Genomic DNA, 24,025 nt, shown 5'->3' with positions numbered 1-24,025 from the left:
GATTGTTATTTATTTTAACAGGGACTGTCTGGATTCGGTATATTCTTTTCTTGATTTATTTTGAGGGTGAACGGAACAGCAATGAAAATCTCCAACCATATGATACAATGCCTTTCTTGGAGTACAATATTTTGGATCTAGACTATGTCAAAATGCCATCACCTCGCATCTTTTCTTCCCACCTTCCATATTACTTAGTACCAAAAGGTCTCAAGAGCAAAAAGGCTAAAGTATGTCATAGAGCTTTTTCTTTTTACATAGATACAGTATCTTAATTATTGAATAACATGAGTACTTCAGTATTTGTGCTGTGATGGTGCAGTGATCTGAACGTTGTTGAGTTTGTCTCCTGGGCATTCTTCCAGCAGCTTCCCTAGAATTCACATCTGTGAATGGGAAGTAGAGAGTCACAAGTATGAGAGTTACTCAACTTACAGAGGAGGGGCTGTATTTCTGAAGAAAGTGGATAATCATTATTGCTGAAACCAGCAAAGGATGAATCCTTACTTTTCCTCTAGGAAATTGACACATCAGACTTAAATATTTGTCAACATGACAGTTATTTGACGGTATTTCACATTGTTCTTATATTGCATATATGTGCTCAATATTGAGACAAGACATATTTGATATTTATTGAGCATGATCATTTATAATTCTGTGAAAGGGCTCTACCATTGGTCTTGCTTTTCATTATTGTAACTTTAGTACAATTTTCCTACTGATTTGAATTCTTTCATTAGTGGATTCTGATGTATCTTTACTAGTGGCTTTTCTTATGATTTAGAATTTTGTGTAATGTTGTGGTTTAATTCGATTTGTAACACTCTTAACTTTAATATCATCAAATACTCACTTTTTAAAATATAAATTCATTATTTACCTCATTTCTTTTTATTATATTTTTATTATTTAAAACACATTTTAAACTGAATGTATGTTTACCATATTCTACCCCTTTCCAAGTACTTCCAGAATCTCTTCCATACCTAGCCTCCTAAATAATTTAGGTCCTTTCTAAAAAAATCCCATATATATATATATGTACTTATATACATGCATACCTAACAAAGCAATAATAACAATACCTTATTTAAGAACTATTTCCTTGGTTTAAGACTAAACATATATTTGTTTTGGTCTAACATTCTTAATATATGTGTTAGTTACTATGCATAATAGTATGAGAGAATTTTCTTTTTAAATGTGGATATTATTTTTGTTTTACCAAGATAGTAGTTAATTTTTTTTATTTTCATTACCTTGGCTGCATATCAAATGGCTTAGAAAACTCAATGAATGTCATTTGCTGTATCCCTTAGGAAAATGTATTTACTATATTTATCAACATTACAAATAATAAAATTTCTAGGGAAGCTGATCTACCTTCTGGTGCATGTATGGAATAATATGTAAATGAAAATAGTCCTTTACTTTTTATACCATGAAACAAATTGATAACCAACTGCACTTTCATAAATATTACCTGACTGAAAACGATTATGTTGGAAAATAAATTATCATATAATTAATCATAACTTAAAAGGGGAACCTAGAATTACTAAAGTAGCTTTGTGGTTTTTTTTCTGCAGATTCTTTATATTTACAGAAATCCCAAAGATGTTTTGATTTCATATTTCTATTTTTCAAATTGGATATTAACCTTGAAATCTCCAGACACCATAGAACATTTTCTGGAAAAATTTCTAGATGGTAAAGGTAAAAACATTTACCCCTCTTACTTGTCTAAAAAGTAGAGATGATATTTATACCATCTCAATGTACAGAACATATATCTAAGAGGTTGAGGGGACAGTTAAAGAGCAATAAGACATTTGAATGAACTTAGTGTGATGCACAGTGGTTTTTCTGCCATGTTTGGATGATTTGAGGGGTGTCAGTATTGCAACACTGAATTATTTAGGAAATATTTAAGCAAGATCATATTTACAAATACTTTAACCACTTTTTCTTCTCGCTAATGGAGTAGGAAGAATCATAGCAATAAAGTTCAGGATGCAGGTGTGCTCTCCATGACAAGAACTTGAAGGGAAGCTGAGGAATATTTCATATAGTTCTTGAGAATGGAATTATAATGGATTAATGAAAGAGGCATATGGAATGTGGAATATGTGGAATCAGGATCCCAAACATTTTTGTTATCATATTCAGGGTCCGTTTCATTGTAGAAAGGAAACACTGCTGTTCAGAAATCTTGTAGGATGGGAGAAACAGAGACATGCTTTCAGATAGAGGAGAAAGAGTAATTTCCCTAAAAAATCTCTTTAAGTTCAGACCCTTGAACTTCTTTATTAAAAAGATTTTAGGTTGATTTACTTTATGAGTGTGTTGCCTGCATAGATGTATGTGAACCATGTGTACATTGAATGTAGAGGTCACAGGAGGGCACCAGATTCCCTGGAACTAGATTTATAACTGTTTTATGAGCCACCATGTTAGTGCAGAGAACCACACTCAGGTCTTCTGCAGGAGCAGCCAACACTTTTACAATGAAGCAGTGTCTTTAGCAACTAACTCTTGAATATCTGTATGTCTGTCTAGTTGGGGCCTGAAATATTTAAGTTGGTATAAGTCTTGTGTAAATTGTTATACCCAAATGAAGTTTAAAATAGTCATATAGGCATTCAATTGTAAGGGTGTTGGTTTTATTTCTAATAGTCTAAGTCATAAAAAATAATAGAGTTTGCTGTTCAGTAAGTGTAGTGTCTTTACTTGTTAGTCAGTAACTTTTCCTTCAGTTGCAGGAAGCTGTTGGTTTGATCACATTAGAGGCTGGTATGAACACAGACATGACTTCAATATAATGTTCCTGAGCTATGAAGACATGAAGAAGGTGAGACAAAAAAGTTGTGTTGAAAGTTATTTCTCATCTCTGAGTTTAAACCACCCAATCTCCAATATCCTTTTACCTCACTACTACTTGGGCTTCCTGTGGCAGGAGGTTCCTGACATCCAGACCCTCCTTTGTTGACTATTCTTCCCAGGGGCTTTTTCTTCTTGTAGTTGGCTCTTGTGATTTCTTCCTGTGTCAATGAAGACAATCTTATGTATCTAGAGTAGACTTCTCTTTTCAAGAAATTATCAACCTTCAATTATTTGTATCAGTAGATTCAGTGTGATAAGACCATCTATGAACCAGCATTCATTGCTCTTATCACTTTTGTTTACTTCTCACCCTTGCTCAGGACTCTTCCCAGTTGCTAGTAATCATCCTTCAACTTTCAGAATGATAGGTGTTTTTTAATTTTTTTATTTTTCCCCAACATGTGAAAGAGACATATGATAACTATTTCTCTGTATTGGTTGATTTCCCTTAATCTGTTTTAAGGTTCCTCCATTTTCAATGAATCTTTACTTTTTTGTGTGTCTAAATAATACTCTATTATGTATATATATATATATATATATATAATCACTTTCATTTTTCTACATTAATGAGCATCTAGAACTATTGCATATCTTGACTGTAGAGAAGAGTTCAACCACAATGGATGCCAGTAAGGGTTTGGAATGGTAACTTTATTTTTATATAACTAGGAATAATACTGCTGGATCATATGGTGTGCCTATTTTTAATTGTGTAAATTCCACACTCTTTTCCATGGGGAATGCACATAAAGCACTCAATGTCTTATCCTGTATGCCCTCTTGGCCATTTAGTTTTTGGTTGTATTTTTTATTTGATATAATTTTTTTTTGGTTTTATTGCATTGATACAAACCAGGGTCTTATACATGCTATACAAATATTCTACTAATCTACATATTCAGCCAAATCTAGGTTTTTTGATAATTTTTAATTTTGTCTTTTATCGCCTTGAATGTAATAAACATTGTTATATTAAAAATTTTGAAGTAATTTCAGTTTTTTAACATTAGTTATTCTATTTCTATCATTCTGTTTTCATTTTTTTCTTGGCCACATTGTCTTACTTTTTATGTCCTTTCATTCTCATTGCACAGCAAAGTTATTCGTAGAAATAAGGTCATCACTATGATGTGGTTATTGTCCAGGCCTCATATGTTTCCTTTACGTGATCACTTATAAAGAGTTATGGCAGTAGCAATCTTAAAAAGCCCTTCCTTAGTTCATAATAATGCTCAGCTCTGTGTTATTATGAGTGTATTGTGGACTGAGTTTGCTAAAGCTTACTAATTCTTCTGGTTTTTAAAGTTCCTCTGAGCTGGTACTTAATTGCATACTGAAGAAAGTAAATCCATGCATTTCCAAACATTTCTTCTCCTTGTGAAAAATGTAACCTATCTGAGAACAAATTACTATCCCTTCCTATGAGTTAATACTGCATATCTCATTCATGGTCAAGTTATTTTCTCCATTGCATCCATATGATGAATGATCCATAATATATGTCATTCTAAGTGCTCATGTCTGGGTACCTTGTCTTGCAACTACACCACAATCCATATCCCAACTGCCTTCTTCTTGCCCTTTGTATAGTGCACTGCAACTCATTTCCCCATCTCAGTGCCTGCAAACAGCAGTTTCCCTCTATTTTCAATCATGCTTCCCTTCACACGAAATATCTTTTATCTTTTTTTCTTTCCTTTTCTTAAATTTATTTTCTATTAATTTCTTAGTTTGGTATATCAAGGACTTTTATTTATACTATCATATTTTCTCATTATCCTACTTTTCCCCTCCAGTTTTTATGTCTTCATTGTCTTCTAGATGGTTCCATTTCTTTATCTAGTCACTCCTAAACTCCTTCTTGCATTTTTTTCTAACTACCTGCTTTCAATTACCATATTTATCTCATTTTTCATGGTCTCCTGTCCACTTTTGCGATCAAACTCACATATAGAATTTCTTATATACATAAACAGGCATTGTTTTAAAACAATAATCCCAATTGTATGATTTTACCAATGAAGGCCCAGGAGACAGATTTTGGGGTGAAAACCTGCTAGCTCAGAGAGGCAGAGAAAGCACCCAGATGACCTTCTTTCTCAGACAATCTCACAGAAAAAAAAAAAAGAAATAAAAACAAAACTTCCCCACTCAGCTCATATCTCAGAAGGGAGAAGCCCCTTTTTCTCCACACTCTCTTAACTACCCTAAATATCCCTCCTTTCTGTTTACTTATATTCACTCTGTTCTGATTGGTCGGTTGCTCCATCTGTTGACCTATGGTTGACTTTATTTAGCTCTTGAATAAAAGGTGTGTGCTCAGGTTGAGCTATGCCACAAGAAACAAGTTTATTTTTCCTTGTATTATTTCAGTTCACAATATTGGTGTTCACAATGTGATCAAATATCATTGAACATATCCCCTTTTGTCTAAATAAATGAACTTAACATTAATAAACTATATACTATATAGTAAGAATTACATTCACAATGTCTAGCCCATACATATTTAACAACCTTAGGAAATATATTCTACTATCTGTCCTATCTTGGTGAGTCCAAAATTCTGTACCCTAATCACTTGCATTCAAAAACTTAAAACCATCCCTTTATACCTTAAAACACTTTTCTTAAATCCTAAACAAGTTAAGCTTAACTGTGAGAGTATAACTCTCTACTCTTCGATGCCCTCGGAACCCTGAGAATGAATAAGATCTGAATTAGCAGGAAGGGCAGAGCAAGCAGCTTCCAAAACTATACAAATTGCAGAGTCTGTTGACCACCTGGACAGTCATCCATGATTCTGCTGCAGTGTTGGTGACTCCATCGTTTGTCCTACTGGCTCAGGTATCTGACAGATTTTTCTGTGAAGCAGGAAGTATGAAAGAGTTCTCTATCTTGTCCTGGCAGAGTTCTGCATTTGGCTTTCTTTGTGTCTTGCCTGATCATAGCTTGAACAGCACATTTCCAGCAGTTGAAGCAGGGCAATTTCTTGCCTAATGGCAGCTTGTCACATTTGAACCAAAGTCCATAAAGAGGATCTTTGATACCCTTCATCTTCTTTGACTTAGTATAGTCGTGCTGCCAGGAGCTGACATGTCTCATTGTCAAAAAAGTCTTACATTAATAAACCATGTTTAAGTGCCATATTCTACAGATCTCTGAGGTTTTGAAGATCATGTATGTATCCCAGTATATTTGAATAGGCAAATGTTACTTGTCTCTAGCTATTAACTATCTAATTAACTTAGGAAACACCTGTGATCATCTAAACCAGTACCTAACAAAACCACAAGTTTGATTGACTATGAATTTGCATTTCCTAATTTTCTTAAACAATTTTTGATAGTAGCTTTCAAAACGACTAGAACTTTGCATTGCATCTTTTAAATTAAGTTTTTATTTTTTACATTAATTACATTTTATTGGCTTTGCATCCCAGCTGTAGCCACCTCACTCATTCCCTCCCAATTCCACCCTCCCTCCCTTCTCTCCTCCCATACCCCTCTCCAAGTCCACTGATAGGTGAGATCCTCCTCCCCATTCCATCTGATCCTAGCTTATCAGGTCTTATCAGGACTGGCTGCAATGTCCTCCTCTGTGGCCTCCCAAGGCTGCTTCTCCCTCGGGAGGAGTGTTAAAGAGCCAGCCACTGAGTTCATGTCAGAGATATTCATTTTTCATCTTACTAGGGCACCCACTTGGGTACTGAAAGACCATGGGCTACATCTGAGCAAGGGTTCTTGGTTGTACCTATGAATGTTCCATGGTTGGGGAATCAGTCTCAGAAAAGATCCCTGTGCCCAGATATAGTTGGTCCTTGTGGAGCTCCAGCACTCTTCAGGTCTTACTAACTCCTCCTCCTTTCACATGACTCCCTCCATTCTGCCCAAAGCTTAGTTAAGAGTCTCAGCATCTGCTTTATACATGGCTAGGAAGAGTCTTTCAGAAGCCATTTGTGGTAGGTTCCTGTCCTGTTAGTTGTTTTCTGCTGCTTCCAATGTCCATCGCATTTGTCTTTCTAAGTGAGGACTGAACATCTTACCCCAGGTCCTCCTTCTTCTTTAGCTGTTCAGATTTTAGTATGCTTTATCCTATTTTATAGGTCTAGTGTCCACTTATAAGTAAGTATATACCATGTGTGTCTTTCTGCTTCTGGGATTTTTTAATTAAATCTTTATTTTTATATTAATTACACCTTGTTCATTTTGTATCCCAGCTGCAGCTCCTCCCTCATTCCCTCCCAATCTCACCCTCACTTCCTCATAGGGTGTGCATTCAATAAAACATCCATATCTGACTGAGACTGGAGTCTGAGTAGCTTTTGCAGCTATTCGTGTGCTACAAACTATTTCACATAGGATGAATGCCTTCTATAAGAAAACACCATTTCCCTAAATCTCCTCAAATAGAATATGACTGTAGCATTCCATTTAATTTCCTTATAATTTTAGGGGTGTCTATGTTCTTCTGGTGTGTCTTGTATGGTAATTGGATAAACTAAGATTAGTTTTCTAACAATTTTGTGCTGCCCCTTTCAGTTTTTTCATGTAGTGGGATAGTAGGCTCTTGTCTAAATTCTCTAACTGTGTCTGTGTATATTTATTAGTTCTTTCAATGGCTTGTCTAAATTCCTCTGTCTGTATCTGACTATTTTTTCTAGGTCATTGTAAGGCTTGTCTAAATTCGTCTTTCGGTATCTGAGTATTTTTCTCTTTTTCTTTTTTTTTATTTTTTTTATCAGTTACATTTTATTAACTGTATCCCAGCCGTGTCCCGATCCCTCATTCCCTCCCAGTCCCTCCCTCCCTCCCTCATCTCCACCGTGCCCCTTTCCAAGTCCACTGATGGGGGGACCTCCTCCCCATTCATCTGATCCTGTTTTATCAGGTATCTTCAGGACTGGCTGCAAAGCCCTCCTCTGTGGCCTAACAGGACTGCTCCTCCCTTCGGGGGTGGGGAGACCAAAGAGCCAGTCATTGAGTTCCTGTTAGAAATAGTCCTTGTTCCCCTCACTTTGGGAAACCAATTGGTTACTGAGCTACCACACGCTACATCTGAGTGGAGGTTCTAGGTTATATCCATACATGGTCCTTGGTTGAATGTCAGTCTCAGAAAAGACCCTGTGCCCAGATATATTTGGGAATCATAAGAAAGAAGGGGAGTTAGTCTGATGGGGAAAGGATAGGAGCTCCACTGAGTATTTTTCTTAATCTCAGTTATAAGTGTCTCTATGTTTTTTCTAACTTATGAATTCACTTTTTGTTTGAGTGAGTACAGAAAGCCATTATGGCTGTTAAGAAAAATGTACAAAATATCAAAGTGATAATAATCATAAGCAGTATTGAGCAGTTAATTTATTTACCTTTTCATTTTGTGCTATTTTCAAGCCATCTAGAGTAGCATTAGGGTCTGAAAGCCTTCTATTATTTTACTTGCCATCCATAACTTTCTCCTTGAAGAGTTTCCGTTTGACACACCAAATCTGATGTCTTCTCACTTTGTCTAATAGCAGAGTGATATCTTTGTCCATGCGGTTATGCCACAAGTTGAAGTACCAAAATACTGTTTTTAAAAATAAAATCACTCAATTTCATGAATGAAGACTCAGTAGACAGATGGTGTGTGTGTGTGTGAACATCTATTAACTCAGAGAAGCAGACAAAGAACCCAGTGGACCTTTCTACTCAGCCAACATCTCAGAAGGAAAAAAAAGCACCCCCCCTTTTTGCAGTTGTCATGTTTGTTTATTTTTATTGTTTTAAAATAATAATTTATTTTTTATTAACTACACACCATATTATGCTTTGCTATGATATTTCAAACAAATTTGTTGATTGTAGACACACACACACACACACACACACACACGTATCTCGTACCCTCCAACCCCTATTTCCCAACACTCTCACACTCACCTATCTTCTCTTGCACGCTTCTTTTGTATAGCACAGAAAAAGCCCTTATAAGTGACCTTACTTCCCAGGAAAAACAGTCCTTTCTCCTTCACCACCCTGTCTTAAATAATCTCAACTCAGTGTCCCTCTTTTCTGTTTACTTATGTTCAATCCCTTTCAACTGGCTGCTTGAACTATTGTTGACTTTATTTAGCTCTTGGATTAGAGGTGTTTGCTAAATCTGAGCCACACCTTAAGTATTTCCTTACAGTAAAGAGAAAGATCTTGGGTTAAAGGTGTGTGGTAGGGCTGAGCCACACAATAAGAAGAACCAGGTTTGTGTCTGTTTGTATGTGTGTGTGTGTGTGTGTGTGTGTGTGTGTGTGTGTGTGTGCAAGCATTTTCTGGTTCACAGTCTCCAACTTCACAATGTGTTCAACTATTCTCCAACAAACGTGTATAAACTTTTATATATGGTTTCCATAAGTTAAAGAAAACATGCAATATGTGTCTTTTTGAATCTGGCTTATTTCATATTGGCATCCAGTTTTATCCATTTTCATGAGTGTCCTGATTTGATATTTTTTATGGCTGTACATAATTCCATTGTTGACTACATTTTTTCTTCATGCAGTTGTATATTGATAGACTTTTTGGCTGGTTTTATTTAAGGCTATCACAAAAAGCAAGGCTATAAAAACAAGTACATAGGTTGAATGAGATTGCTCAGATGGTAAAGGCTACTTCCTGACTAAATGAATTTGATCCTTGGGACCCACATAGTAGAAGGGGAGAACAAGTTACTGTATATGTCCCTCTGACCTTTAGGCATGCATGTGTGTGTCCATACACAGCTGTAAACATGCATATATATATATATATATATATATATATATATTTGCAATAAAATAATTAAAGATAAAGATGTTTGTGCAGGTATCTATACCTTATACTAACATAGAATCCTTCAGGTTTGTGCACAAACTCTCATAAGTTCATACAGTATTTTTTTCAAGATATGTAGATATGTAGAAAAGGTTTTATTTGCAGGGGAGCAGGAATTTAATCAAACAAGTCAAATCCCATGTCATCATCTAAATCCTCAGACTTGTCTATCTTTTGTTTTTCTTCTCCCATGCTACTGCGGGGGCAAAACTAGCAGCAGGAGCTGCAGAGCCAGGGGCAGCAGGAACAGCCACAGCCTCACAAGCAGGCACACTGGCAAGCTTTCCAACACCCTGAGCAACGACATCATCAATGTCTTTTCCATTCAGCTCACTGATGACCTTGTTGAGCTGGTCATCGTCTGCCTCAATGCCCACGCTGTCTACCATCCTCTTGATGTTTTTGGCGCTGGGAGAGGAGTTGCCCACAAGGGCGGCCAGCAAGTCCGAGGCGATGTAACACATGTCGCCAGTGGCAGACAGGCCTCACGTGTGCGACCTCCATACAGTATTTTTATTTTAGTTTTTTAAAAGAAAACTTCATGTTGATTTCTATAGTGTCTGCATGAAGTTATAATCTTACTAGTAATGTATATTATTTTTTCTGCACACATTTGAGAACATTTATTTTCATCATGATGGTCATTGTGACTGGGGTGACAAGGTGAGTCAAAGAAGGTTCAATCAGCATGTCCCTGAATATATGATGTAAAATGCCTTTTTTTCCCCCAAATGCTCATTTCCACTTGTATTCCTTCTTTTGAGAATTGTCTATGCATCTTCTTAGCCCATGTACAGATTGGGTTATTTGAACATTGAGTGTTTAGTTTGTACATCTTTATATTTTAGATATTTAATTCCTTATCTTATGTGTAGTGAACAAAGCATTTTTCTCTAGTTTGAAGATTGTCTCTTAACTCAGGAGATTCTTTCCTTTCCTGCATAAAACTCTTAATTTCATGTGATCATATTTGCCATTTTTCCCCTTTACTTCCTAAGCTATTGGTGTCCTTTTCAGAAAATGCTTATCTATTGCTATACATTTTTCTCATTTTATTAGTTCTATTAAAATTCCCTGCAATATTCTTGGTCATTTTGACCTCTTTATCCACTCCTACCAGACCATTATCCTTTATTTACCTACTCAACTTTGTAACCTCTTCTTTTTTTCCCTGTGAAAACAGTTTGAAGTACTGTCTCCATGCATTTACAAAATGATTTCCCAGCCATTTGTATATTGTCTTTTAAGAACTCTCTATTTAGTTACATGCCCCAATTTTCAACTGGGTTGTCTCTCTTGATTATGTTTGGTTTAGTTTTTTTTTTTTTAGTTTATTTTTAAGTTATTTTTGGTTTGATTTTTATTTTTAATTCGTTGTATATTCTGGATACTAACTCCTTGTCAGGTGTAGAGCTGGTGAGGGTTTTCCTATTTTTAGCCTACATCTGCAATCAGATGATAGTGTCTTTTGCAGCTCAGAAACTTTATCATAAGTTCTAATTTGTTGATTGTTGGCCTTAATTACTTGTGCTACCAGGATCATGTTTAGAAGATCTTTGTTTCCTTTTCCTATAAGGTTAGTCATGCTTCTATCTTTATCTGCTATCAGATTCAAGGTATCAGATTTTATGTTGATTCCATCAGTGCACTCTGAGTTGAATTTTGTGCATTAATTAAGATAAGAATCTACTTCGTTTGTTTACATGTTCCTATCTAGTTTACTAGCACCGTGTGTTGAACATTCTATCTCTTCTCTTATATTGGTTGTGAGTCTGGCACTAAAAAAACCTCAGCCATCTCTCCAGCCCCTGTTTTTTCTCAAATGTAAGTTGTCCTCTTTTTCAAAAATCAGATGGCTATAGGAATGTATGTTTATATGTAGTTCTTCAGTTCTATTCCACTGATCATTGTGTCTTTTTTTTATATCAATACCATGTTATTTTTATTACCATAGCTATGTAGGATAAGTTCAAGTCTTTTGGGTGGATTTGAAGTTTTTTTTTTTTTTTTTTCATGAACTTAATACCAACTAGAGTTATCATGGAAGAGGAATGTCAGCTGAGGAAATTCCTTTATCAAATTAGCTGTAGACAGGTCTGTGAGGCATTTTATTTTTTTTTCCAATTAAATTTTTATTCACTTTGTATCCCAGCTGTAGCCCCCTCCCTCACTACCTCCCAATCTCACTTTTCCCTCCCTCATCTCCTCACATGCTCCTCTCCAAGTTAACTGATAGGGGAGGTCCTCCTTCCCTTCATCTGACCCTCGCTTATCAGGTCTCTTCAGGACTGGCTACATTGTCCTCCTCTGTGGCCAGGCAAGGCTACTCCCCCTTAGTGGGAGGTGATCAAAGAGCCAGCCACTGAGTTCATGTTAGACATAGTACCTATTCCCCTAATTAGGGTACCAACTTGGATACTGAGCTGCCATGGGCTACATCTGAGCAGGGGTTCTATGTTATATCCATGAATGGTCCTTGGTTGGAGTATCAGTCTCACAAAAGACCTCTGGTCCCAGGTATTTTGGTTCTGTTGCTCTCCTTGTGGAGCTCCTATCCTCTCCAGGTCTTATTATCTCCCCCTTCTTTCTTAAGATTCCCTGCACTCTGCCGAAAGTTTGGTTCTGAGTCTCAGCATCTGCTTTGATATATTGCTGGGTAGAGTCTTTCAGAGGCCCTCTGTTTTAGGCACTGTCCTGTTTCCTCTTTTCTTCTTTCAATGTCCATCTTGTTTGTCTTTCTGTGTGAGGATTGATCATCTCACCCAGGGTCCTCCTTCTTGCTTAGCTTCTTTAGGTGTACAGATTTTAGTATGTTTATCCTATATTATATGTCTAGTATCCTCTTATAATTGAGTATATACCATGTGTGTCTTTCTGCTTCAATGATTGATTTGATAGGGCCCAGCTCACTGTGGGTTGTGTCACCCCTGGGCAGGCTGTCCTTTGCATATTATAAAACAGGGTGAGCAAGCCCTGAGGAGGAAGTCAGCAAACAGAGGTTCTCCATTTTTCTGCTTCAGTTCTATTCTTCACGTCCTGACTTTCTCTAATGATGGATAGTAACTGGAATGGAGAAACAATCCTTTTCTTGGCTGATTGTTTTTGGTCAGTGTTTTATTACAATACAACTAGAATATTGTGTGAATAGCTATCATACATTTTTGATCTGTGATGTAATTTAGCTTTGAATTTTCTATGTTGACTTTAAATTTGGATGGTCTATCTAGAATCAAAAGTGAGGCATTGAAATTGGCCACTAATATTTTTTTCAGAATCTATCTGAATTTTTATGTCCATTGATATTTGTTTTATATAAGTAGAAGTCATAATTTCATGTTTAAGTTCTTACTATTAGTCTTTAATCAAAAAACTTTGTTACAGTATACTGAAATTTAATCCTGAGCCATTTATACAAATTATAACAGTATGTTAAAATGAAAAATGAAGTTCCAGAAAATGAATTTGGTTCACATGCTCTATTTATATCATTGCTATATCATATTGAGTACAATATTTTTTCCTAACTTTTGAAATATTGAGGTATGAAAACCACAAATTTACCTTCTCTTTTTAGGTTATTTATGTATTCAGTTCTTCTCATATGAATTTTCCAACATGCTTTTTTTTTAATGAGATTCAGAGTAGAATTGTACTGAGTGTAGGTTGTTTATCTATTAATTTTCTTCACTTTCTTCATATTCCCTTGGTATTTTTATGGTTCTGATTTTGTACTCTACACCATCGTAAAAAGTTATTAATTCTGCTTGAGTTTTTTCCTTTGAAAACCACCTGGCCTGCTTAGAATTCTTCAGTTTACATTCGGCTTTTCCTGTTATTGACCAAATTTTCTCTTCTTTATTTACTTTCATGGTTGTAGCAATAGAGGTAGGAAAGTTTTAGCTATTTCCAACATGAACTGAAAATCTTTATGTGTTTCTCTATTGAGTATGATTTAATGTGTAGATATTTTACATGTAGCCTTTTGTTTTTGAAGTATGTTCTTTCTACTACTGTTTGTTACTCTTACTTGATTTTCTTCTGTATTAGTGGAAATAACCATATTCAATTTTTCCTGAGCCTGATAGGACTCCCATTCACTATTTGCTTCTGTTGAGCCATCTTTGCATTCCAGGAAGGAATCCAGCAATTACATAATCATTTCTCATGTTCGGCTGTAACTCATACTTTCATAATAAGATCAGTAATTTCTCAACCCATGACTGTTTCAGGATCTCAGAGGCTCAGTGCTTAAAATCTGCAGTTTTCTGGAGAAAGAACTGAGTGAAGAAGACGTGAATTCTGTTGTGAGACAAGCTACATTTCAGAATATGAAATCTAACCCACGAGAAGATCGTGATCAGGTTATAAATACTCTAATTGGGACCAGACACAATGAGGGCTCCTTCCTGCGCAAAGGTTAGACTCAACGGTCTGTCCTAATCAGAATATTGTGAATCTCTTTAGCCTGATCCTTTGGAGCAATAGCACTGGAATTCCATTTTTTTCTCAAGGTGATAAAGACTGAAACACAGAGAACATAAAAATATCTTAATGGAAATAGAACTAGGAGTTTCACCAAAAATTGAATAGTATTTTAGAATAAAGCGCCATAGTTTAGGTATTTAATAAATGTGTCTTTTCTTCCTTATACCTCACATGACTCATGTCTTCAAGGTGTATCAGTAGTACTGACCATTGGGATGGATATTTTAGAAACTCTAAATTGTGATATTTTATTATATTTTGAAAGAACATAATACTGTGTGGTCCAGGCTGGCATTACAGACATCATGTAGCTCAGGCTGGCCTAGAACTTGATTTCCTCCAGCCATTTGCTTGCAAATGCTGGGATATAAACTTGAGACAACTTTCTTGACTTAGTCCAGAATAATTTTACTTTTAGTTCTCTTTTATTCCAGATTTTATAAAATAATAACAAACTGCATATTTTAAGTGCAGGAGGTTTAATTGCTCTTTTTGTTTATGCTACTTTTTTTTTTCACAATTAAACAACAATTCACATGACTACACAATAAATACAGAGGTATCTTTTTCATCTTTTTAAAATTGAGTTATGTATCAACAGTTGAGATTTTATTTTCCTTTTTGAGACATTCCCTCATTCATGGGACTAAGGATGGTTTTGAACTTGCTCTGTGTAACTGAGCATTCTCTTCAACTCTTTTTTTTTCTGCCTCCACCTCCCAGGTTGCGGGAATATAGTTATGAACAACCATATCCTGGCCTTGTGACCTTATTATGTCAGAAGCTGTTAAGGAAGAACAGCTTCCCCTAACTTGATGCTCTTTACTCTCCAAACTAAAATGTTTTCTTCAGTAAAATCATTTAATGCAACATTTTACAGCATAACGTGTCATGTATTTCGGTTCCTTTAAGTTATTCATCACTTACCATTTTGATGATAGATAATGGCTTGTACATAATTATTAAATGTCTTATTGAAATTTCTGTAAATTAAGATAATTTTACAATAATGTTCCTTTTCTGTCTTTTTTGGTTTAATATAATTTTACTTCTTATCTTCAAACTAGACCAATGCTCATCAATTATTGTGTGAATATTTGTTTTCTGTCTATTCCAATTGCAAGAATCATTGCTAGTATAATTACGTGTGATAGCAGAAAACATCATACTACTGTTTCCATTTTAAAAGGCTATTAATGGTGGTTGCAAATGTTTATCCAGCTCTGGTGCTCTATGTGACCTTGATATCTTTAATTGATGTTATTTGGGTCTCATTTTTTTTCACTGAATATGGAGAAATTAACAATGTTGAATTTTAGATTGCATATATATATCATACATTTATATGGGAGGTAGATAACAATTTAATTTTTAAAATCCCCCCAATTATAGCATTCTGAAATTATAATTTTTTTTGGTTCATACATTTCTCTTTAAATTTTTATTGCAAATTTTAATCAAAATATTACATCACTTTGCTCCTTTCTTGTACTACTTCTGACTTTTGCCATGCCCCTTTCTTCTATATTTCCCTATGAGCCTTCCCACTTCTTGTGAAACTAATGTCCTTTTTTGTTTTTTGCTGTTACATACATAAATTTACAAGTATTTAAACAAAAACTGATTCCTTCTATATGGGTTTTCTGTATTTAGTTTCAGGGCTAACTACTTTGTATTTGTAAAACAATCAGGAGTCTTATTTTTCCATCTCTCAGTAGTCATTAATTTTTAGTATAGTTCTTTTTTTTGCAATTTTTACTGATGTCTATTGATAGAATTACTGTTCATATCTAGCTTAAGAAGCCATGTTGTTGACATATCATGAGTATCTTTTATCTGCACAGCTTCTCTGTCATTTCTAGGAGGCACAATATCTCATGAGAGAGAACCAATCTTTGGCACTATTAATGTTACTCTGCTAGACTTATAGACAGGAGCCTAGCATAACTCCCCTGAGAATCGCCCCCCAGCTGCTGATGGAAACAGATGCAGAGACCCGTAAACATTAGACATAGCTTGAGGAGTCTATGGCAGAGCTTGGAGGATACTCTGAGGGAGCCAGAGGGGTCAAGACCTCCACAAGACCTACAGAGTCAACTATCTTGGACCCAAAGGGATTCACAGAGACTGAATTACCAACCAAAGAGAATGCAAGGACTGGCCCTAGGCCCCCTGCACATATATAGCAGCTCTGTAGCTTGACTTCATGTGGGTACCCCAACAACTGGAGCATGGCCCTTTCTGACTCTTATATTGACTGTGGATCCCATTTCCAAAATCAGGCTGCCTCATCTGGCCACAGTGGGACAGGATATGCTTAGTGCTGCAGTGACTTAATGTGCCAAGGTGGCTTGGTACCAAAGGGCGACATCCCCCTTCTCTAAGGAGGAGGGGAGTGGAGAATGGATTGGAGGGGCCTGTGAGGGGGGAACAAGAAAGAGAGTAGGGAAGGCTTCGAATCAGGGCATAAAGTGAATAAATAAATAAATAAATGGGGGAAAAAAGAAATGAGTTCCACAGGTGTCATTGATCTCCGCATTATAGCTTATATTAGACTTTTCTTTAAGAATCTCCATTTGTTATGAAAAGAAATTTTTTTGATGACTGGTAACAGCTACAATTATATGTGGCATAAGAATATCTCTAATTGCAGGTAGGAATTATCCTCTTGTATTACACTGGTGGTACTAGGTTTTTTTCCCCCCAATTAAAATAAAAACAAATATAAAGACCTTGCTGGGCATGATGTCACATGAGTTTAATGTACAATTCCAGAGGCAGAGACAATCCAATCTCTGGACTGAAGGTCAGTCTGCACTTGGGGGTTGATCAGATGCTAATATTTTGATGTTTATTACTGACCCTCAAGATCTGGTTACTGTCTTATCTAGTTGTGCAAACCTGCCTTAGACATTATTTCTGACAGGCTGATTAAAAGGCTTGAAACCTGGACAGGGCAGGATGGGGTAAATGTGGCTGGCTAAGGTTCCCAGGCTTTAGGTTCAGGAGAATCACAGGAAACAGGCAGTAATACTGGAAGAGAGAAGGCCGCACTGGATTAGCCTGGAGAAGGGACTACATGGGCCAAGAGGAAGGATGAGGATTGCATGGATGAAGAAAACACCAACATGAAAAAATATAAGCAAGTGTTTACAAGATTATGGATAAAAGGTAGCTGAGGTAGGAATAGTTAAGGTGGATGGCATTGGATGTGGATTGGGAGGTTGATGGGAATGTTATTGAGATAGCACAGGTGAAATATCTGACCAGCACAAGGTAAATAAGGAAATTATAAAATCTAACATTGTCTATGCCTTATTGATTGTGATATTAGGTTAAATAATGCAGCCATGATAATCAAAGTGCAAACAATTAACATTAATTAGCCTGACACCAATTTTTTTCAACAACAGTGTACCATAGAAATCAAGTTCCAAGAAAGCCATAAACAATGTCTCCAGAAATCAAAACCTGAAAAATAAAGTAAAATCCATGACCTTACAAGCCCCAAGTAGTTAGCTTCTTCCCAGAAATGCAGAGTTGATTCAAAATATGTTAGCTCATACATGTATTAAGGCATATAAAAATGGACTTAGAGACAAAACTCACATGATCATCTGAATAGATGTAGACAAAATCAAATATACATTCATGATGAAAGTGCTGGAGAGTGTAGAACTGGAGAGAACATATCTCAACATAATAAAGGCTACATGTGGCAAACCCACAACCAGTATCCAAAATTGAGAAAAATGAGATAGAGCTGCCTACTATATCTAATTTGAAATATAATTTTTATTTATTATAATTTATTCATTTTGTATCCCAGGTGTAGCCCCACACCTGTTCCCTCCCATTCCTGCACTCCCTCCTTCCATCATCTCCTCCCATGTCCTTTCCCCATCCACTGATAATGGAGGACCTCCTCCCCTTTCATAGGACCCTTGCTTATCAGGTCTCAGGATTGACTTTCATAGTCTTCCTCTATGGCCTGGTCAGGTGGCTCCCGGCTCCCCTCTCAGGGCAATGTGATCAAAGTGCCAGGCACTGAGTTCAGGTCAGAGACAGTCCCTGCTCCCCTTATTAGGGAGTCCATTTGGAGACTGAGCTTCCACAGGCTACTTCTATGCAAAGGGTCCAGGATATCTCTGTGAATGGTCCCTGGTTGGAGTATCAATCTCAGAAAAGACCCCCTAGGTCCAGATTTGTTGGTTCTGTGTTTCTCCTTATGGAGCTCCAGACCCTTCCAAGTCTGTCTCCCCTTTCTTCCATAAGATTCCCTGCACTCTGTCCAAAGTTTGGGTATGAGTCTCAGCATCTGCCTTAATACCCTCCTGGGTAGAGACTTTCAGAGGCTCAATGTGGTAGGCTCTTGTCTTGTTCCTTATTTTCAGCTTCTTCTGATGTCTATCTCATTTGCCTTGCTGAATGAAGATTACGCATCTTATGAAGGGTCCTCCTTCTTGCTTAACTTCTTTAGGTTTACAGATTTTAGTATGATTATTCTACATTATATGTCTAATATCTGCTTATACCATGTCTGTCTTTCTGTTTCTGGGATAGTTCACTCAGGATGATCTTTTTTAGTTGCCGCCATTTGCCTGCAAATTTTATGATTTCCTTGTTTTTACTTGCTGTGTAGTATACCACTGTGTATATGTACCACAATTTTTGTATCTACTCATCTATTGAGGGACATCTGGGTTGTTTCCAGCTTCTGGATATTACAAATTAAGCTGCTAAAAACATGGTTGAACAAACGTCCTTGTTGTCTCAAGCTGTACTATAAAGCAACAGTAATAAAAACTGCATGGTACTGGCATAAAAACAGAATGGTGCATCAATGGAATCTGATAGAAGACCCAGAAATAAACCCATTCATCTATGGATACTTGATTTTTGACAAAGAAGCCAAAACCGTACAGTGGAAACAAGATAGCATCTTCAACAAATGATGCTCCTCTCACTGGATGTCTATATGTAGAAAAATACAAATAGATCCATAGTCATCACTCTGCATAAAACTAAAGTCCTAGTGAGTCAAAAACCTCAACAAATACAAACACTAAACCTGTTAGAAGAAAAAGTGGGGAAGAGTCCACACAGAAGACAACTTCCTAAGCAGAATGCCAACAACACAGACTCTAAGATCAAAAATCAATTAATGGGACCTCATGAAACTGAAGTTTCTGTAAAGCAAAGGTCACTCTCATTGGAACAAAACAACAACGTATGGGTTGGGAAAGGTTCTTCACCAACCCTGTATCTGACAGAGGCTAATATTCAGAATATATGAAGAACTCAAAAAGTTAAACAGCAACAAATCAAATAATCCAATTAAAAAATTGTACAGAGGTAAACAGAGAATTCTCAATAGAGGAATATCGAATGGCAGAGAAACACTTAAAGAAATGCTCAATGTCATTACTCATCAGGGAAATGCAAATCAAAACAACCCTGAGACTTCACTTTACACCCATCAGAATGGCTAAGATCAGTTCAAGTGACAGCACATGCTAAAGAGGATGTGGATAAAGGCAACACTTCTCCATTGCTTTGGGCATGTAAACTTGTATATCCACTTTGGAAATCAATTTGGCACTTCCTCAGACAATTAGGAACAGGACTACTTCATGATCCAGGTGTACCACTCCTAGGCATTTAGCCAAAAGATCTCAAGTCTATCCAGTTTCTAAACACAGTACCTGAAGCAGTGAAGTATTAAAACCAAAAAAGGAAATTAAGGATTTATAGTCAGGGGGAAAAGGAGCCATAGTATCCTTTTTGATACCATAATATACATAAAAGAATTTAAAATTTCTACCAGAATGCCTATAGAAACAACAATTTCAGCAAAGTTTCAGGATACAAAACCAACTTTCAAAAATCAGTCACTTTTCTATACATCAACAGAAAACATCCTGGAAAATAGATTATGGATATAATCTCATTTATAGAAGCTTCAAAGGCAATAAGGTATCTTGGAATAAACCTAACAAAGAAGCTGAACCTAACCAAGTCGGTGAAAGAACTCTTCAATGAGAAGTTTAAATCTGAGTTTAAACTCCTGTGAATTTTTCAAGTTCAAATACGTTAAAAAATACTCTTCTGATGTTTATGGATTAGAAGATTTAATATAGAGAAAATGATGACTTTACCAAAAGCAATTTATAGATCCAATTCCAATCAAAATGCCCACAACATTCTTCTCAGAGATATATAAATAAAGGCCATCTTAAAGTTACTGGAATATCAGAACATTCAAAGCAATCATGACAAACAAATGCTGGAGGATTTCCATTTCATATTTCCAAATCTGTAATCGAGGTAGAATGATACACCAGTGTAGCACTGGAACAAGATAGGCATGCAGATCAAGAGGATAAAATAGATGCCTCAAACCATTGTAGGTATAACCACAGGCACATGATATATGTTACATATAATGAAATACACTTTAAAGTTCTCATGTATTTATATTTATTAATGTTTGGTTTCATTGTAAAGCTTGTTTAATGATTGGTTGGCTGATACATGGGCCATGGAAGTGTTAGTGAATTTACTGTGTTATTGAATACATTTCTTTCACTGATAATTCTTCTACAAAGAAGAGTTAACAACCTCTGCCAAAAAAAAATCACAGTTATTTTGCATGGGTTGGAGAAGATACTGAAGTTGATTAGACTGAGTTTTGCTTTGACAGTTGCATTTACTTACCTTTGTGCTGTTCCTGTGCTTATCCTATTAGGTGCCACTGGAGACTGGAAAAACCATCTGACTGTGGATCAGAATGAAAGATTTGACATGATATTTAAGAGGAACATGAAAAATTTTCCCTTGAAGTTTATCTGGGATATAAATGAATAAAATTCTATCCAGTGTTTGTATAAACTTAAAAATCTATTAAGTAGAAGGCATGTTGTAAAATCAATATGGATGTTTCTGTGTTTTCATCAATAAAATAAATTAGTAAATTAAGGAAAAATGAGTAAACTATGCCTTGATTAATAACAATGAGATTAATGAATGATTTCAGTTTTCAAAATTAAATTGTTTGAATCCTACTTAGCATTAGTAATATACACTAACGATATAAATTATGGTTCTTTGTGGTATAGAAAAATGTCTGCAAAGAGTAATGTATAGTGCACATTTTTCTTCATAGTCTACAATTAAATTTCGGGTCCAGAAACATTTAGAATCTTCATGTTTCTTATTCGTACAATAAAAAGTTAACTTATTCTGAGTCAAGCATTTTTGAGGAATATTAGAATCTTTAGCTTGAAAAACTCTAGACAAGCATTGAAGGGAATCAGAATTGACAATTAAGGTAAGAGGTAGAAAAGAGGGAAGAAAATATTCTCATCTACTTAATAAGGTCTGAATTTTGTTGCGTTTTATTGTTTGATAATATTATATTACTATATAATGGATTTTTCGTACTATTCTTACTAAAATTGTTGAATAATGCACTTAAGATTTTTTTTGCTTGCACATATAATGCAATATCAATCAATATATACTGTTAACTAAATTTTAAGCTAGTGACTGGGAAAATATCTAGAACTCATTTAAATGTCTCAAAGCCTCTCCCAGTAAATTAAATGAGTGTGTGAATTTATTAACTCAGGATTACAATACACCTGAGAGAATCCAAGAACCCAGTGGTTGCAAGGTGCTTGTGATGGGTACCTGTGCAGCCAATGTAGTCCAACTATGGCTGTGTCATCAGGCACAGGTGTGTGGTGACAACAGTTAGGTGTCCAGTCCACAAGGCTGGGTGGCTGAGCATTCCCAATCAGGTAGCAGAAGCCTGGAGTGTCCCTGGAGATTTGTTGGTGCCTAGTCTACAATGACATCTTGGAAAGCTTGGTTCTGCTATCAGGGAAGGAATCAACAGCAGCAGCAATTGGGGCAAATTACCTGAGTGGGAAAGAAGAAGGTCAAATGTACAAACAGAAGAACTCTCTTCTGTCACACCACTTTTTGTTTGAATTATAACAGGAAGTTGAAACAATTCATGATTGATTAAATCCACATTTAATCAATGAGGCAGGATACTTATTCAGGAAAGGCTCTCTACTAAGGTATTTTGATTCATGGAAAGTTGATGTTATAACCAACCATAATAATAGTTATTATTGACTCCAGGTTTTTTTTTTTAAATATCTTTGGTTTGTTGAGTATAGAGGTAACTGTGTTCCATGCATAACATGGATGAAGGGCCGTGAACCCAAAATTCACTAGACTGGAATGCTAGAGAATCGAAGGGTTGCAAGAGAGATGAGTATGGTAGAGATTTGAGGGGGGACATATGTAGCTGTTAAAGACTCAAGTGAAGCAGTCCTTTGACACAGTTATAAAAGGGATCTTGGAATTACAGCCGCCATTGTTACTGCCATCTCATTGGTGGCTGTTGGAACTACCACCACGGCATTAGCCATGAGTCATACTGTGCAGACTGCTCAGACCCCGAATAATCTTTTAGCCAATGTAGCTCATGCCTTAGATGTACAAAAAGAAAGTAATGCTCAACTAAAAGGAGGCTTGATGGGGTTCAATCAGAGGATTGACCTCGTGCAGGAGCAAATTGATACCCTATGGCAAATCGCTCAACTTGGCTGTCAATGAAAGTATGCTGGACTTTGAGTCACTAGCATACAACATGAGAATTTTTCCAGTGCTGCAAATCTGTCTAAACAATTGTCTAGCTATATTTTAGGTAATTGGACTGGAGAATTCGATACTACGATGGATCAGCTGAGAGTGGCCATTGTCATGGTAAATTCTACCAGAGTGGACGCAGGAGTAGCCACAGGATTATCATCATGTATTGCTTCAGCCATCTGAAGGAATGGGTGGGCATGGGAGCATTAGAAGGCCTTCTGGTGTTGGTCTCCTTGGTTTGCCTGTGGTGTATATGCAAGATTAGAGTCTCACAACAGTGTAATGCAGCCATGACCATTCAGGCCTTTACAGCCATTGAAGCAGGACAGTCTCCCCAAGCATGGTTGGCTACCCTAAAAAGCTAAAATGTTAAGCTCAGGATGCGAGGCTAAGCACTGCAGTCAGGGTCAGCCGCTTTGGACCCAGAAGAGTATGTCTGATTGCATGCAGGTTGATGCCCCAGGTCCCGCCTCTGAGAAAAAGGTATCAGACGGGTCTAATGCTCTTTGGGTGGATGACACCTAAATGAACATTGGTACAAAGTCTCAATTTATTTCTAATATCAGAGATCAGACCTCTACTCTTGCCTGATGTGTGTAAAACAAAAAGGGGGAACGGCAGAGGGCTGTGTAATGCCGCGCTTAAAGATAGAGCTGTTTAGCTCTGCTCCCCGTTTTTTAAGTGGGTTACTTGGTTTGCTGCTTTTCAGCTTCTTTAGTTCTTTATATATACTTGATATGAGTCCTCTGTCAGATAAAGGGTTGGTGAAGATTCTTTCCCAATCTGTAGGCGGTAGCTTTGTTTTGATGACGGTGTCCTTTGCTTTGCAGAAGCTTTTCAGTTTCATGAGGTCCCATTTATTGATTGTTGCTCTTAGAGCCTGTGCTGTTGGTGTTCTGTTCAGGAAGTTTTCCCCTGTACCAATGAGTTCTAGGGTATTCCCACTTTTTTTTCAAGCCGATTTAATGTGTCTGGTTCTATGTTGAGGTCTTTGATCCACTTGGACTTCAGTTTTGTGCAGGATGAGAAGTATGGATCTATTTTCATTTTTCTACATGTAGACATCCAGAAGCACTTAAAGAAATGCTCAACCTCACTAGCCATTAGGGAAATGCAAATCAAAACAACCCTGAGATTTCACC

The 24,025-nt window shown here is 36.5% G+C and overlaps 2 protein-coding genes across 7 annotated transcripts in view; one reads left to right on the top strand and one right to left on the bottom strand.

Moving 5' to 3' along the window:
* The window catches only part of LOC132649570 (amine sulfotransferase-like), an 88,130-nt gene extending 66,929 nt beyond the window's left edge, over nucleotides 1-21,201 (top strand). For all 6 annotated transcript variants that reach the window (XM_060373640.1, XM_060373639.1, XM_060373636.1 and 3 more), the window contains 5 exons: nucleotides 22-230; nucleotides 1,593-1,719; nucleotides 2,760-2,854; nucleotides 13,961-14,147; nucleotides 20,965-21,201. In XM_060373640.1, coding sequence (XP_060229623.1) covers nucleotides 22-230; nucleotides 1,593-1,719; nucleotides 2,760-2,854; nucleotides 13,961-14,147; nucleotides 20,965-21,083 — 737 coding nt within the window. In that variant the 3' untranslated portion in view covers nucleotides 21,084-21,201. The remainder of the gene's footprint in view (nucleotides 1-21; nucleotides 231-1,592; nucleotides 1,720-2,759; nucleotides 2,855-13,960; nucleotides 14,148-20,964) is intronic.
* Nucleotides 9,768-10,195, bottom strand: LOC110544697 (large ribosomal subunit protein P2-like). The gene has a single exon (XM_060373651.1). The coding sequence runs from the start codon at nucleotides 10,193-10,195 to the stop codon at nucleotides 9,899-9,901; it is 297 nt and encodes a 98-aa protein (XP_060229634.1). The 3' UTR covers nucleotides 9,768-9,898.
* Nucleotides 21,202-24,025: the final 2,824 nt, after the last annotated feature.

Source organism: Meriones unguiculatus, chromosome 20 (assembly GCF_030254825.1).
Source record: "Meriones unguiculatus strain TT.TT164.6M chromosome 20, Bangor_MerUng_6.1, whole genome shotgun sequence".
Lineage (NCBI taxonomy): Eukaryota > Metazoa > Chordata > Mammalia > Rodentia > Muridae > Meriones > Meriones unguiculatus.
Note: the sequence above shows the minus strand (reverse complement) of the source record. Positions and strands in the feature narration are given on the sequence as shown.